This window comes from Mizuhopecten yessoensis, unplaced genomic scaffold (genome assembly GCF_002113885.1).
Source record: "Mizuhopecten yessoensis strain PY_sf001 unplaced genomic scaffold, ASM211388v2 scaffold11185, whole genome shotgun sequence".
Taxonomy (NCBI): Eukaryota; Metazoa; Mollusca; class Bivalvia; order Pectinida; family Pectinidae; genus Mizuhopecten; species Mizuhopecten yessoensis.
The window spans coordinates 2001305-2019289 of record NW_018408922.1 but is presented as its reverse complement, the minus strand read 5'-3'; the positions used below and the strand labels follow the sequence as shown (position 1 = coordinate 2019289).

Genomic DNA, 17985 nt, shown 5'->3' with positions numbered 1-17985 from the left:
GGACAGGAAGTTACATGTAAATTTAAATCAATGGTTCTTAACGCTGGTTGTACTTGAGAATGTGCTCGATTGTCATTCTGTGTTCAAGGGTGGATTTGTTTGGTCGTGTGAGGATGTACTTGAAATGAATAGAACAGAAATGTTTAAGGGTTGATAACTAGATTGGTATACTTTTGTAGTTTCATTGGTGTTTTCATAAGTTTTGCTTGATTTGCAACCTTGCTTACTGCCAATGTTTCCATGCAATGTCCCGTTTTCCTTTTAAGAACACTGTGCTAAATCCCCTTCAATATATCGACAAACCCCATTATAATGCCAAAATGTCACTATACACAAATGGTGACAGTATAACAAGGTTTCACTGCTAATGCAAAGTCAATACAAAGTCTGAATCAATTGGCAGTCAATTTGACAACATTTTGTTTACGCTTTCATAGGTAAACAGGATGTGTTTTGGGGAATAGCAGTAAATGAGGTACATTTTAAAGTGTTGCATGTATATGTGATATATTTATATACGTTAGATTGATTAAATCATCGTATGTTCTGTAATGATAGTTAATTAGTGTACCTGGTGTCACAGGTGTGTTAATTGACTTTAAGATTTAAATGTAAAACGTTACCTTACTGCACCAACTTCCATTCATGAACGTCATTGAAATTCATCGATTTTAATGGAAACATGTGTTTGCCCAATATCCCTCATGAGATATGTATCATATTCATAATGCAATCTGTTTCATTTAAAGCAAGATATCCCTGTCGGTTTTAAATTAGAAGGGGAACAACATTTCTTTTTCGTGTTCTCGACGACATGTATGTGTCATAATTATGATCACACGATTGAAAGAACGTCCTGTTGACCCTTGTAGAAACTTGTAACTGTCAGTCATCGCTGGATTGTGGAAGCGTTTCCTTGGCAACCCTAAAAACTATCTTCCACATTTCATCCTGTTATGAAAAATGCAATAAGGACAGCATGTTGTATTCAAGGAAATTAATGGAAAGCGAAATGATATTTGGGACAATCTGGACGGGGATCAGAACCATATTGAGGTCAGGCAAATCAAAAACTGAAACAATCATTTTGTCGGCCATTCCAATATTGAATCATTGTTGATATCACAATTTTAAAACTACAATCCATAAATTAAAATAATGTCAAATGTTGAGATTTAGGTTAAATTACTTTAAAGATAGTGAAATGACTTGATGAAAGAATGTCGTTTTCAATGATGGCATATATATCTGCATGAAATGTCAGTTTCTGTCAGATATCAATTTCACTGCCATAATTTTTTGTGAGTGACATTGATTAGACATATATATTTCAAGTGAAATATCTTAAATACATAAGAACGAAACTTTCATAATGGGATTGTTTTACAAGATAGAAATTGAAACTTTGCACCTTTGTCGGGAACAAGTTTCATGTGTCTGTAGTTTGTATCACAACTGTAGTACCGCTTCGTGAGCACTTTTGCAGCGCGAGGGTGACACGATTGTGTGTCGACTGCTGGGTTGCATGTCTGGAGGCAGTGGACCGTGACCTCAGTAATCACTGGGGTATAATCGTGTTCCTATAATCCCAAACGTTACACCCCTACCTCCCCTCAGACACCGCTAAACAGTTTGTTCTTTTTATGTAACAACTGTCTACACATGACTGAACCTTATGAAAAGAAAGTGGAGTTTTACGATCCCGGATGATGATAGACCCTCGGAGGAAAAAATAGATGTTGCGTAGACCTTGGAAATAATAGTTTTGGGGCTGCAACAATTATTAGCTAGTCCGTTGTATTTGAGATTCTTTATTCAGTGTCAGGCAATGATTAAGTAGACTAGGTGAAATGGTCCTCATCGTTTTTGCTCGACATAGCTAGCCCTTTCTCCGATGGAGGTATAAAAGTATCAACCAAGATCAAGGTCGTATGTATGCTTGCTAGCTGCCACACAGGTAGCGATGGAATAGGAAAGGATAGATTTAGTCAGCAAATACATTTTTCAAAACGTAATTAATTTACATTGTAGTCGAAAACTTAAATCTGCTTTGTATATATGATGATGGCATGAGAAAGCTAGGTCACAAAAGGCGGGTTAACTGTAAATAAGATCATAAATATTTGGTTAGAATATCATAGCACAGTGCTTTAATTAGCAAAGATTACACAATTGATATTTTAAAACGAAATTATCTAATTCCATTGCTTAAAATCTGCAATACTTGTTTGGTTATAAAAGCAAGGAAATTAAGATGGATCTTCTTACAGAATTTATGAGGAATAGGTTTATGTGATAAAGTTTAAACAGTATAAATTTTAGATTTATCACTAGAGGTGTATTATGATGAATTGAGAATTGATTAGGTAATGAAATGTCGGTTTTATATGAATAAGGATCCGACGTGGTTGTACATCAAATGTCGTTGATTGCGTGTGAAATTATAATATTGCCTGCACCTGTCACAGGTAAATACTGCAGGTTTGTGTATCCGTCTATAAAATTAAACACACAGGTTGTAAACCATTCCTAATTCAATGCATAAGAGATCTGTGCAGCATAAGAATCTCGTTAAAGGTGAGCACAGGTGTAATTATCTGTTTTACCTGATGACTACGGTAGATGTCACTCGCGGAAATCATCAAACAAATTTTGGACGTTAAATGCTGTATTTACTCTTGAATAAAGACATTAACCGATTCATCAACAGTTCTAAACGATTACTCAGAACTATAACTATACCTTATCTCCCAATTAACAAGTCAGGAAAGGTCATAGTGGAGAAACAATGGCTGGTTGTGTAAATATTTATTTGTCAATAAAAGGTAATAAAGATCTTGGGAGAGACCTTTTTGATTTCTCGATTAATTAATCGACTAGACATCAGAGCTGCAGGTACTATACAGGTGATCGTTAATCAATTATCAATTAGGCGATAATTTATCAAAAGGACTTGGAGAGTTGTATACCCCGCCCCGTAATGTGTGTAGGAAGAGGTGATAAGTGGAAAAGGGAAGATAATTAAGTTACAAAGGGAGTGATAAGTACCCTTATCTGTGAAATATGACCCCGGTTCTAGGGTCCTGGAGATATTGGTGGTACAACAAGGCTGTTATGTCATTGGGTTATGTAAGGGCAGTAATTTGAGCCCCTGTGTAGTAAGGTTATAGGTCCCTAAGGGGCCAGAGGTTCAGACTTGGTCAACAGGTGTCTTTAGCTTGTCTGTGTGTATATATAGTACACACGATCTGATATCAAATATGTGAATAATTCATTATATGTATAGTTAAAAGCTTTGTTAGGTTGATTATTTTTTTCTATATTGGTAAATTTGTTCATGAATATTGTATTGTACCAGATGTTGTTGTTTTTTATGCATATATTGTATTCAGTTTAACGGTTGCATCTATATATATCCTTCTGATTTAAAAATTAAATTAGGAAAAATATGTAATATGAAATTTCCAAATTTATGAAAAATCTGAAAATCGAGTAAAGAAAACAATGCTACAATAATTTAACCCTAAGGTTTTGTATATATATATATGTAACATATTATCATTCAAATAGCTTCATAAATCAACATCATTATGCAGGAGTCTTTTGTTTAAAAACATATTAATGAAATACATAAATACTTCTAATTGGCAAGGGAGGAAAACTGAAATGTTGAAAGTTGAAAGCAGGCAGTGTTTATATAAACACAATGGGCGTTTGATAGAGTGTTCATTAATGTGAAATAAACAGCACTGAAACACAGGTACTTGGGATGCCCTGCTGTTTAATTTACATGATTCGGAGGCTGACGTATTTATTCCTTGTTAAGCTCATGGGAGGGTTGAGAGGCTTCTGTTTATTCCTGTGTAGGAACTAGCTGTTTGATATTGAAGATTTTTCTGTTATCTGGAAAATCTCCATACTTATATGCCGAGCCCTGCAACACAAAGACTTGAAAATGTTCAGCCCCCTGGCCAAAGCCTTGCTAAGTTGCCAGACCAGTCTCCTGACCAGAGTCTCCATTCTGACCACACCGCCCTTCACCTGCTCACATTAATTTGTTAGCCAGCCCCTGGTTTTATGGACATTAGGGGTCTATATGACCATGATAATGACCAGTACCCAGTGCAATCAAGGTGATATCTTACTTCACAGTGTGGTCATCTCCACACTGGTCAGCTGTCACCTGTGTCTGCTCAATGGACCAATGCATTACTGATGACCTCTGACCTCTGTTGGTGATGAACCACTGTGTGTAAAGTTGACCTCTGACTGTGGGAGCTAATTAACCAACAGTAGTGTAGTGTGTATATGTACACTGGGATGATAGCCTGCATGGATGTATTTTTATTGCTGCTGTGTGTTTCGGGGAATATTTCAAAATGCTGCTTATTTGAATTGTGAACATTTTGGATTTCTATGTGAAGTGATTTTTAAGTGAGGATTTTTTTCCGTAAACATGGAGATTTTCTTGATGGTCTCTGTGACATTTTCTGGATTTTAACTACATCTAGTGGGCTTGGTTAGGAATCTTCTTCATCTGAAGCTAATTGACATGGTGGTGCTGTTATAAGGTTTGCATGATGCTTATAAACTTAAGTTAAACATGTTTTATACAGTGCACATATTGAAAATACCAGACCGCACACATGGCTCGGATACGACGGCATAATACGGTCAAAAGTATCTGGTTTTGAAATTCCTTCTGTCATTAATTTGAAGTTGGTGTCATTGCTTTTTATAGCTTTTTAATAACTTTGTACTTTGTTGTACAAAAACATTTGTACGATAAAAAAAGACCACTTGTCATATAAAACTATATCGGTGCAAACACATTTATTTTAAGTTTATAATGCAATTTTTTTTATCAGATGAACTTTTAGTAGGGCGAACACTTAACAGAACGGCATAGCTGATACTCTATAATTATACTTATACCCTCATACAGATACTTGGCTGTTAAATATGCATTCGTATTTCTGACATTTTGAAATACCTGATGCATGTTTCATTACTACGTCAATATCGACTGCACAGACTGTTAAGTATGAACGTATGTAGATTTCTTATCCTCATTTGCATATCTTTAATTTATACACAGCCTAATTGAACATGCCTTTGAATTTGTGGGTGTCCTTTGTTGGCCTTTTGCGACTTTATGCCAGTATGTCGGGGAAAATCTTCAGAAACCCAATGCTTCCGAGTGTCGAGAAGTTTTTTTGTATCTTTTGATACTGCAGTCTTTAGGTGACAGCTTTTGTCCAGATACAAATAACTTTACTTAAGTCAGGTTGTTCAACGAATAGATTGTTAAGTTTTAAAGACAATTATTTCACGTTGCATTAAATACCGAAACAGAATACATGTAAGAAATTTGTGCTGACTTCAGCAAATTAAGTATGTACTATTTGCGTTTTGTAATTCTAATATTGAAATTTTTCACACGCCACTAATTCAATAAATCTGCTTTACCTGTATTTTTTCCCCCGTTATTATATAGCTACCTACATGTGCAGTGTATAGTAGGAGATATAACACTTACACAGACCTCCTACCACAGATTACAACTTTTTTTTTAAACCCATGTGTTTCTGGTTTCAAGTTTACAAAATGCACTCACGCAACTAGTGAAAAATATTTGAAGAAATTTAATGTGTTAATAAAAAGATCATGTCCCATATATTTTTTGCGTAATCAAATTTTCTGTACAGTCATACATCTTGTGATTATATTTATATATATATGCATAATTATGACAGTTTATATTGCCGGAGAAAAAGGTGACTCAAGGTTCTTATCGAGAAGAAGTATACAATATTGGTGGACTAGTTCTGTCTAAACATGTGTTTGCACTCAGTTTGGTTAAAGACTTTTCACATACAAAAGTCAAGGGCGATCAAATCGTATGTGTGAAAAGTGACTAACTGTTTTGTCAGGGGTACGTGATTCAAGGTGTCTGATATGTTTTTTGCTTCTCGCCTCGCAGATGATTTCGGCTCGACCAGCTGGTGGGGACAGTCGGGTGTACACCTCCGAAATGTACATGATGGAAGGAGGACTGCCCAACGGTCATCCTGTGGTCCCAATGCAGGGTGTCGGTCAGCACGATATGCAACTTCAGCAGCAGTATGTTCAGCAACAGATACAGATGCAGCAACAAGCTCAGCTTCATCAGCAGATGCAACATTTGCAGCCTCAGCAACACATGGAGGTTGTGCCCCACCCCGGGGGAGTACACCCCGGGGTCAACATGGCCATGCAGTCACACTCACTACCCCAAGGACACTATGCAATGCAGATGAGCCCCTCCCAAGGAAAGCATTATGTGACGCCCCCCTACATGAACTATACAGTGCCTCCCCCCCAACATCAACCCCCACCCCCTCCCGCCTCCCCATCAACACCCTCTCTCAGTAGGATGTCGTCTCCACCCCCAGCAACATCAGCAGCGGCATCATTCTTCGCCAGGTAAGTCATCTTCGTTATCCATCAAACAGGTGTTCATGGTCACCTATATATATATACTGCTGACACTAACACAGCAAACCTTACATGGTGTTGGAACTTTTAATTGTTGTGTCCAAGTCATTAGACTGTGAAATTTTACCAGTAAACCGTTATTTACGACATCCAATTAAGAAATTAGTTTTATGATCAACCTACATATGGGACCAGAATTGTCCTTGAAATAATAAGTGAATCGAGTGATTAGGGTTCAAAGATCAATGGGACGGGTGTGTACCATATGCGAATATTTGGATTTTTAACACGCACATGCATAAATGAAAAATTACCATCATGCATGGTTCAGAAATCAATGAAAAACAAAACGAAATTCCAGAACCTGCTTAAAAGCTTGTCATACAAGTTTAAAACGACAAATTATTCAATAATTCTGTGTTAAAATGTAGTTTTCATGCAGAACATGCTTTACAAATCAAAATATGAAAATTTGTGTTATTGAGTTAGTAACCTAACGCTGCCAGGCCGCTTAAAATGCATTTATGCAGGACAGGTTGTTTATGAAGCTGCTCTGAGAACGGTGGATTATAACTCATGACAGCTTGCATACAGTCACAGGTAATGTATGTGCGGCATGGCAGACATATAAAAGTATCAGAAATGACAAAATCGAACAGAATTTATCATATAATCCTGGAGTATTCTAATAAAATTCCATTAAAAAAAATATGTCATGAAATTTTCTGCTTATTAATGAACTTAATATTCCATAATATTCCATTGATACATTCTAATATAGCTTCCATTATTCATATTCGATAAACTTGACACTAGATATCGGTTAGGACATTGGTGTCGCATGGCCTAAGGGTCATTGTCCTGTCCCAATGGTGAACTTTAAATATTTAATGACAGATGATTAATTAGAATTGTTGTTCAAATAGCGGGAGATGGACATCTGTGATTGTGGGACACGGAAATCAATCGAAATTCTGAAAAGATATTGACTGGTTACAAAAGGATTTATTTAGATATAAAACGTGTCGCTACTATAAGCTATGGATTAACTATAAACGGTACAGCACCACACCATCAAAAAATACACAAAAATAGAAACGTTAAATTACAAAAGATTATCAATTATTTTTTTTATCCATATTAGGATATATGACTCATTCAGTAATCAGGGTAATTAGGTCGGGTCATAATTATCTATGCGATAAGAATCTTTGACAGAAATAAATCGAAGCTGGAGTTGTCGGGGAGGGGTTCAGTGGGACTCGCTACTTTACTACTTTCCGAAAGATGATGTCATGCGATTGTGCAGCTCCAACGATCATGTGATATCCAATCAGAGCGATGTATATTTCCTCACCGTTAACCAATATCTAGTCAATATCGCATGACAATTAGGAGTCTGATCAATCGGTGAATGGTCTGTTTGTTTGATTCTATCAAGATACAAGTCGGAACATCTTTTTACCGGATGATTGATAAGGTTTCGGATAGTTTTTTGCCGATTTGAATACCAGATTGATTGCTATTGTATCAAGACATTTCATTGGTTAGCTGTATACAAAAATGTGTATGGTTAATTGTTGACTACGACATGATCAATGTTCGGCAATTTCTCTACCTGAAATGTGTATCCCTGCGTGCACAACCAGTGATCTATAGATTTTCATGTTACAATCAGATTATTAATCGTGATATCAATGCAGATTTTGTTTAAAATAAGGATAGAAAATAGATTCATTTAAGTATTTGGAGCATTGCTTCATAGTTGAATCAATTCAAGCCATCGTTCATGTGGCAATTTAGATAAGGCTAGGCAGGTTTGAGAGAGATTAAATACAAAACACAATATAAAAAAATAAAATATAATTGAATATTTAAGGTATAAAATTAAATAAAACATCATTCTGTAAACAAGTTCAGTCTCCTTGTAGGTATGTTATCAAGAGATCAACAAATATATACAAATTACACTGCACTCTTTCAACCACTTTTTAACAAGAAACCAAGAAAAATCTTTTTGGATAATATTTATGATCATAGCATATTTTTCAAAATTGAAATCTCTCAATTTACACAATTACGAACACTGCGCTTCCAACTGTGTAGATTGTAGTTTTGATAAAGACAGGAAATTGTTATGTTTATTCTAACTTCTTAAGATTATTGTAATGTTGATTTTAACCTAAAAGACGGCTATAGACCTCTTATGACATTGAGTGTATAGCACCAGGTTTCTTTGTCATATATTGTGTATTGAAATACGCATATAAATCTAACTTGGAGGGGATGCTGTCCCCAGCTCTCCATTCACATTGTTCATCGACAGTTCAACGAGGTATCTACTGAGTATTGATGTACATTATCTCCATAGGAAACTTGTCAGCTCGAGTTTTATGTGACCTCAGGCTAAATGACCCGACTATTGTGGTTTGGAAGAAAGTATGAATGAATTAACTAATAAAAATATTGGGTGTTACGATAAGAACTCGCCCTCTAGGTGAAAGTCTTCAGTCTGTATAGTGTTTACTAGTTCCGACCTTGTTGGGTTGAGTTTGACATGATCGACTGTTGAAATTTATGACTTTCTGCCCTGAAGAAAATGTCACTCTGTTGAAATTACACATACAAGATGTCATCCCATCCTAACATACACCTATGGTGTTGACAGTTATTCTGAAAAAAATAAAAAAAATAAAAAAATTGTCGTCAGCTGTAAGATTGAGCCATATGATAGGCACCTTAAAGATGACGGCTGGTGAGCTTCACCGAGTGTCAAACCTGTACGCTTTGACCCCCTTCCCTGTATAATATGTTATGAAACATTCAACATGTCTCCCCTTCCCAGTTCATACCACATTTTTTCCCCTGTTATAAAACTTCTGTTTAGACATTTGACATATTTACCCTACTATGACTGACAGCTGAGCCTGTAATTAGCCGAGGAGAATAGATATGATTCAAGTAGTTTAGGTTGCCTCCCTTGGATCATTCAACCACAATAAGCATCTCGGAAGATTTTCAGAATATCTCATTCACTGTGGTAAAAAAAGGATTCAAATAGAAGCCATAGTAATTTGTAGCACCCATTTTCATCAGACAAAAAATCAGATATTAAATTTACGAATATCATTTTCCCTCAAATAATTAAGATTTATTCACACTGGTGTTATTTTTTTTATACACAAGGCTGGAGTATTTTTGAAAATAGCGTGGCTATGATTATATTGCAATAATGTTACGTAATTCTCATTGTGTTTAAAAAAGCCAAGAGGTCAGTCATTATGTATAATGAGATTGTCTAGACATCAAATTTTGTCATTTACACCGTGGATACAATTACGATCACGCTGAGGTGTTTGTCCCACATATATTTAGGGGGGACAGAGGGACAGTAACACGGGGGACCATATTCAATGTGAACAGCTGCTAGGGTAGGGGAGATATTGTCCCATTATAGTTTATACTGCATGAGATATCGTGGATAAAGAAGTTTTGTCTTTTTATCTAAATTGAACCTCTTTATTATAACAACCGGGTAAACATTGCGATAAACAAGATAAGATAGGGCAAGTTTTATTGTAGCCCAAATTCAATAACACCATTTGTGACAGAAAGTCGCTGTGTAAGGATTTCACATAGGAAAAAGTCGTTGATTTTTTTTTTTTTTTAAATTCTGAAGGGGCTCTTATATACCTGAAGTAAAATGTTAAAGCTACTGTATTTTGTTAAGATTTTGTTCAAAAGGAAAAAATCTTTAGACATCATGAACAGAGGTATACGTAGATAACTACAGATTGCATAATTGTGGCCCATGAGAGTATCACAGTGTGCACATGGCTAATAAGCCTACAGAAGGGAATCTTACTATTGAAACTTCTTTGGGGCGCTAACTGTGGTATGCATAAATGAATGTCCTTCTTCCTTATCCCTTTCACCCCTATGTAACTTCAGCAGACTCTACCATGCACTGATCTGGATGATCCCATTATGGTCTACAGTGGTGAAAGGGTTAATTAAGGTATTGTTATAATGAATTCATTTCCGAAATTGATTCTAGTTTTTGTATAAAAAAAAAATCTGAAAAAATCTGTAAACATCAGAAATTTTTAATAAAACTTTGAATGAAAATCAAATTGATACCATCTTTGGTTTATACCGTGTCAAAGACGTGTTATCCCCTGTTGAGCCAATGCTGGTCAATGATTGAAATCTTTTCAATAGACCCTGTGGGATCTCCTGTTGCTTGTTGTCTGGGGCTGATAAAGGGTTACCCTCGGTGCTAATTTCTGACAATCAATCCAATTTGGACTGATGCAAATCTGTCCATCACTTTAGACCGTTCGTGTGATTGCTCGGCCTGAACTTTGACCTTGGTTTGTATGTGCGTCCTACCGAGTGTGAAAAGCTGGTTAATTTCCTGTGCACATGCATATGCATGGAGTGTCATAAGAAGGGCATAATAGGGGTCACCGTGTTATTGTCAGGGCTGGAAAAATGGGGCCATGCAGTGCTATGTCCTTACTGATTCACGCAGCATCCCACTCAGATAATCCCGATACTTTATGACTCGTACCGATATAATACAAAGAAAAAATTGCCGCAATATGCTATTTACCGAGATAATTATTTCTCTTTTTTTCCAAGCGTGCTTCCGTTGAATATTTTCTCTGACCCGACCCTTCTGTGTGAAGATTACTAAATGTCATCTACATTTTGCTAATTCTTGTGGTAGATAGTATCATACGTATGACCTATCTCTTTTTCAAGGTCTTGTCCGTGACCAATTTCACAATCACAATCGGGTAAATATTAGAAAATTTGTTTTTGGGGAATGCTGGTGTCACAAGTGTGATATGTTGATGGAAACTTCAAAGATTTTAATATTTATAACATCTAGAATGGAAAAAAGCATGAAATTGTGCTAAATAGCTTGATCATATCAAAGTTGGGGGAATAAACTAGGATGCAGTCCGGATGATCTGGAAAAGAAAAGCTCTGAAATTGATTGAAACGTTCATTTTGAATGCACCTGAAATTTCAATAATTTATTTTCATAAAGCCAAGTTCCCAGCTAGACCAAGAAGATAGTGTTATTGGATGACGTTGACACATTTGAACAGAATCTAACGTTTTATATTATGATTTCATGTCAAATATCTAAAGATAAAAAAATGTCCTGAGTAATTGCAGTTCAACAGTGATGACTAATTATAACTAGTTCCAAGCTTTGATTTGGTTGTCAAGAGAGATTGATGGCCCAATGCTATAGACACTGTTGCTTGGCCCCGCTTTCTTCCATTTCTGATTGAACTGAAGCTGGACATTGCTGCTGTGAATTGTCTCTCTGTTTTGACCAGCACCGGTCAAGATGACCAGTGGTCAGCTAGGTACTTTAAACACCAGTCACCGGTCAGTTTCCTATTAATCTTTTGGCCTCCAATTGGTCTTGTCAAATTTCTGACAGATGATAAGAGGGCCAATGTGTCCTCCTGTCCAATTTTGATGATTGTACACGGCTAATGGTCTGGGAGTACCATTCTCTTTGTAGTCAAAATATGATAAAGACTGCCGACAAAATAATGTTCAACACAATGTCCTGGTCGCTACAGGCAGAACAGACAAAAAACATGAAATAATTACCCATTAGATGATATTGTGTACATGTCCAATAGATGATATTGTGTGCGTGTCAAAATGTGTCTGCTTTCAACAGTACAAGGTTATAAGATAAGAAAGAAATTGACAGACACAAGTTGTTGTAATAGGAATCTATAGGAGAAGAAATGTACATCAATGTCCATTTCATGTACCTTACACATGTACATATCAAAAATGGCATGATCCGTTTCGTTGATTGATTGAATGAGTTCAAAGACAAATATGTGAAAATCATAAATTGTAAAAAAAAATTGAGTGATGGAAGAATAAGATTTATGGAGAGATTTTTAAGGGAGATTTTGGTAGGTACTTAAATTTATCAGTGTTGGGAAATACACATTTAAAGAAAAGGACAGAAATAAAGAATGAAAGGAGGAAAAGGATATTGAAAATGATCAAACTGGGGACAGACTGGAAGAGAGAAAGAAAACGTTTGTTGTATTACTGAAATATACATGCTTTGACTGAGAGAGAGAAAATAGAAGGCAGAAAGATAGAACATTGAAGAAATGAACTGAATATATTATTATATGCTGACATATTTTGGAGACAAATCAGCTTTAAGGATAGACAGAAGAGAGGCTATGATTGTATATTTATAATGACTGCTGGACATTAGGAAGCACTGACAACCCAAGGGGCATGCCACACAATTAATTACCACCTCAACCATTATTGTGTTATTAGGGTCATAATCTGGTGACTGACCACACACTGGACATCTGACCACTGACCATTAGATGGAACTCTTCCAGGGAGGAGGAGGGAAGGGATAGGGAAGAGAAATGGATCCATGGGGGAGGGAGGAGTTTGGATAGAATACAGGAGCTGTACTATGGATTTCAAGGGGGGAGGGGGTGGGGAGGAAGTAGGTGGTTGGGGGGAGGTCAACCCATCTCTGTCTTAGTCAGTGTTGAGTCACTGTTACACCTCGTTAGATTAATTAGTAAAGCTTCACCGAGATAACTACTTAATGGTATTATTCATATTTCCTATTAAGATAAGTGACGTTCATGTCGCAGCATAATACTACAAATTACCCGCCATTAGTTGTAAAGCCATAAGTTCTACAAATAAATACATGTTGATTCCTTAACACATTCATTCCTTCCATCATATGCTTTTCTCCTGATAAAACTTTCGATTATTTTTGTACTCTGAAAAAATTAGTTCCACCTGTTGAAAAAACCCATCTTGTTTATATTAATGAGTTTGCGATTTTTCTATGAGCTACTTGTGTGAGTAATCAGTCATTGTGATAGTTAGATAAAGATGGGGATGCATGGGCACATATTGTTTTAAATTGGTTCCAGGTTTTGGAAAAGTCGTTTTCATATTCTCTTTAAATGCAGATGTTTGAGTACAGAATACAATGTTTTATATACTTTTCTTCAAAAATTCTATGTTTAGGGGCATTCATTTGTAAAGTTCATACTTTCAGCTATTCCACAAAGTTCGTCTTTTAAAAATGGATATCGACATTTGTAAATAATCTTTCTCAAATTTTTGACATCTTCTGTCCAGTTCATTGCCCCTGGAATATATCAGGTTGTTTGGTGGATCAAATTTTTGAAGACAGAAGTAATGTTTTTGGAGACAAAAGTCATTTGTAAGCTAATGGTGGTACAATATGGCATTTGTCATGCCATGACTCCAGGTATCAAATTCCGTGGGCCAGCGATGATGACACCGATTATAATTCCATCAAGCTCCACTGATGGGTTCTGTCGGGAGCCATCATACTATAGTCGTGTGGATGTCCATTTCGAGTTCAGAGCAGGGCAGAAATATATACTATACCATCTCATTACCTCAAATAGCCCTCGACTGTAATTAAGTAATTAGGTTAAGTGATGGGCTTAATGAGTCAGGTATGTTCGCTCAGGTGTACGGTTACCTGGCGATGGCCGAGCCTCATTGTCCAGTGACAGACTCTGGTTACATCCCCTAGGGGGCGCCACATAAACCATGTGTCCCACAATCCTCTTTAGTATCGGACAGTGCTTCGTCACTTCATTAGCATTATCGCAATGGTCAATATATAGGCATATGGTCCACAGTTGGTCGTCGGTAATTAATTATTAATTAATATACATTCATTACTGAAGGGAATTTTAACAGTTGATGTTCGATGGGCATAGGACAACTAAATTCACAAATTTGCATGTCACAGAGAAATTAGCGTTGAATAGACACACAATCGTGATTCATTATACATCACGGTATCATTGTCTGGTTTAGATATGATTTATTGTAGTTTTTACCTATTGAACCCTCAGATCCAAATGTCAAAAGTTTAAGTGAAAGATCCTGCACATCACAGGTAGCTTAAGCTATCAGGTGTATTTAATATTTTACAGTTAGCATGAATTTGAAATCCCCCTTGAGTTCTTAAAGGCTAAAAATACGGAGATATTAAAAAGGATAGGCCCGCAATGTCTTTAAATGATAAAATATACATTTGTGACCTACCTAAATAATTTAACAAGTTTTTCCTACAGCTAGAGATGTTGATGGATGAGTTTATTAATAATTTGGCCTTACTCCAAAAATTAACCAGTAATTTAGTTTTTCAGGCAGAAAGTTTTTTAGTACAAATATTCCTCAGGTGTTTTAAAATTCCGATCAATTTTAACTCCTATATTAGAGTCCTACCCGATGCTTAGTGTAGATGTTGAGGTACGCTGAACCATTGCTTTATGTCCGAAAGCTCGTAGACTCTGAAGTAACTGAAACTTTCCGTTGTCCAATAATTGCTACGTCTGTAATTCAATATTAACTGTTACAAGTTTAGTGTACTTTAACGACTAGCCTTTTCAATAGCGGCACTTCCTGTAGGTTTGTCCTGGAAGAAAACCATTTTCTCGTCACAGTTAGTACACTGTGTAATTTTCGAATCATTTGGTTGATAAAACGGCAATTACAATATATTTCCGTGCTACAGGTACTTGTTGAGGTATTATGGGATGTTTTTACGAGCAAGAACAACACCAACAGCTGTAGTTTCAATGGAAACTTATTCCCATCCCATTGTACAGTAGATAGGTACACCGTCAATTTTCGATTCACAAAAATAGACTCCACATTTGTTTGCCTCCGATGAAAATTTCTGAAATGTGTCATTAATATTTCAATTTAAAAACCATGAATAAAGGCAAGAATTTAAAAGTTCTCTTTGTAGGCAATTTAATTTTCATTGATAGAGTTCTATACAAGATACAATAAAAACATACTTTGTCAGAATCAATTTTGTAGTCTTCAACTTGTAAAATTGGCTGATACGATTCTCGTACAGTTTTTCAATTGATTTCTCAATATGTCCAATTATTCAAATTTCTTTGCGGTGTTGGACTTTAAATTCACAGATTTGCATTTCATTACGAGAAATATCTTTTAACATGATAATTTCACCGTAATCTGTTAATCGATGGCTTTTCTCGATGTTTGGCAAATAACTGGTGCTTTCTGATGTAATTTTTTTTTATTTGATTTGTATTTATCCTCTGTGCCTTTCTCCCTCTCTAATAGTGTTTGCTCGAGTTTTGAAGCGACATCTCTCTGGAGAAATACGTTGATTTGTGTAAGGGAGGGCTACAATGCATGTCAGTGAATACTAATTGGGTAAAAGTTGACAGAAAAAAAACAGCGGAGACAAGAAAAGATTAGGGAACAAGCCCAAACGTCCTTCAAAATTATATTTTCCTGTCAGCTGCAATTGACACATGCATAGCGGGCTTAATGATTTGCATGTTCAGGGGAAATAAGAAATAAGGTAAAAAACCATATAAATTGAGGCCTAATGGTACTGCATTTGATGCACGTGGCAGAAACGTTGTTGATGGCCAATATCGGGGATATATAGATGAATATCCTACCCATCAATTTCCCAATTACATTCACTTTCTCGCAACCAGCAAAAAGGAAATTTGATATTTCAGATTTCAATGATAACTTGTTTGTCAAAGATTTTTTTTCTCCACATTGAACTTTTATTATCGTCGGAGGTTGGTAGCACTTTTATCATTGTCAGGGACAGCGCGATGCCAGGCACAGCTGATGTCGACTGACTTCCAATACCTTCGGTGACCCTTCAAATTTCATTCAGTATGAAAGTAAAATTCCTAAAGAAATCTCATTCAAACCCAAATGGCATGTGATTTGATGGTTGTACATTTCGAAAAACGAATGTGATATATGATTTGAAATTAATGTGCTATTGATCCAGTTTCATATTCCAGTCATTTATCTTGTGAAATCCTCAATAGAGTTAAATTCTCTTCAGAGCCATTTTGTAGTTTTTGAAAAGTATGGGACTTAATTAACCATACTCTCAATCAAACTACTTGATGCTTCTATTTAACTTGATATTTCAGAATTAAGTTTCTGTGTTAAGATCAAACTGCTTATAGTAAAACCTTTAACCTTCATACTAGTTTGATAGATCTGACATTGGGTAGATTTAGATACATGGTCGTCTTCCTGAGGTATTTTATTTGGGATTATAATAAAATCTCAGCTTATTTGACTGTTCAGGGATACTTATGAAAAGAGGATATTTTTGTGTGTTAGGTTTAATTTATAGTTTGCAAAACCTTTTTTTTTTAATTTGTTCAATATGTGTTTCAAACAAAAATTAAACTTTTAGTTAGCTGTAAATGATTGTATCAATTTCAAATTTTACAGCAAAGTGTTCATCACATGATCATTCGTGAAACCAGAAATCAACGCGATTATGCAAATTTGATTTGATTATTTCCACACCAGCTTTAAATGCCTAAAACCACATGTGAGAAATTATCATCCGCTATTGTGCTCAAATGCATATATATCAAATAACTATAATTTCACTTCCTCGCTCACCCACACATGAATATCGTAATGCCTGTTGCTTCGAAATATTCAGACATGAAAGCAGCAAGCGTTCAATCAATCAAATCAAATGCGATATCCAAATCCTAACGTGGGTCCATCAGAATTTGAATATCTTGTCAATATGAAATATAGCCCTGCCATGCAGCATATTTTGTTGCCATGTGCAACGGGGGAAATTGTTCATTGAAGTCAAAGTGGAATGCGTCTTTTGCCTCCATTTGTATTGAGCAACGGTCAGATAGACGAACCCAGATACAACAACTGGACGTCCGTGACAAGGGGGGGCTGACCGTTATAATTCCGACATTAATCAGTGAACTGTACGGAGTCTTCATATCTTACATGTCGGCCGATTCACAAAGTTCATCGCAGTATTGATTTCATCGAGAGGCTGTGACGGAGATGTGCCCACGATTTCAAGTGAACCAGTATTATCACTGATTAGTAAATCTTTCTAGATGCATTTTTCACGCCTTGTTAAATCAGAAATACCGCTGATGAGAGTCTCTAAGCAACAGAATGAAAAGAAATCTTCAGAAAAACTGGAAACGTGGCATGTGATATGAAGTTTTCAATTGGAATAGGTCAGATTACACTTTCTACTGCATTCGGTACAGTAACTCAACACCAGCTAGTATGGGAAGGGAGATAACCTCTAAAGTATTTTTGTCCTTGGAAAAATCACTTGATAACTTACAGAAATTCAATGAAAAACAAAACTAAAATTTCGGACTAATATCCACATGTCCAAAACTACACTATATAGCACCAATGTGAAGATGTCAAGACAAATATATGCATATTTCCCCAAATATGTTTTTTTCCTATACAGATATATATTTTCTTTTAGGTGTTCACAATGTGAAAAGTTCAGAGATAAGTGAAAATCTGGTCTAGATATGTAATGTGTTGTGTTTATAATGCATATACATATGTATTGCTAGTTAAAAGAATCCAGCCTCTGTAGCACAGATGGAG

The 17985-nt window shown here is 36.0% G+C and overlaps 1 protein-coding gene across 11 annotated transcripts in view; it reads left to right on the top strand.

The window, feature by feature from the left end:
- LOC110440622 (kinesin-like protein KIF26B) overlaps positions 1–17985 on the top strand; it is a 306581-nt gene that overhangs the window by 218588 nt on the left and 70008 nt on the right. For all 11 annotated transcript variants that reach the window (XM_021483784.1, XM_021483785.1, XM_021483783.1 and 8 more), the window contains one exon: positions 5984–6465. In XM_021483784.1, coding sequence (XP_021339459.1) covers positions 5984–6465 — 482 coding nt within the window. The remainder of the gene's footprint in view (positions 1–5983; positions 6466–17985) is intronic.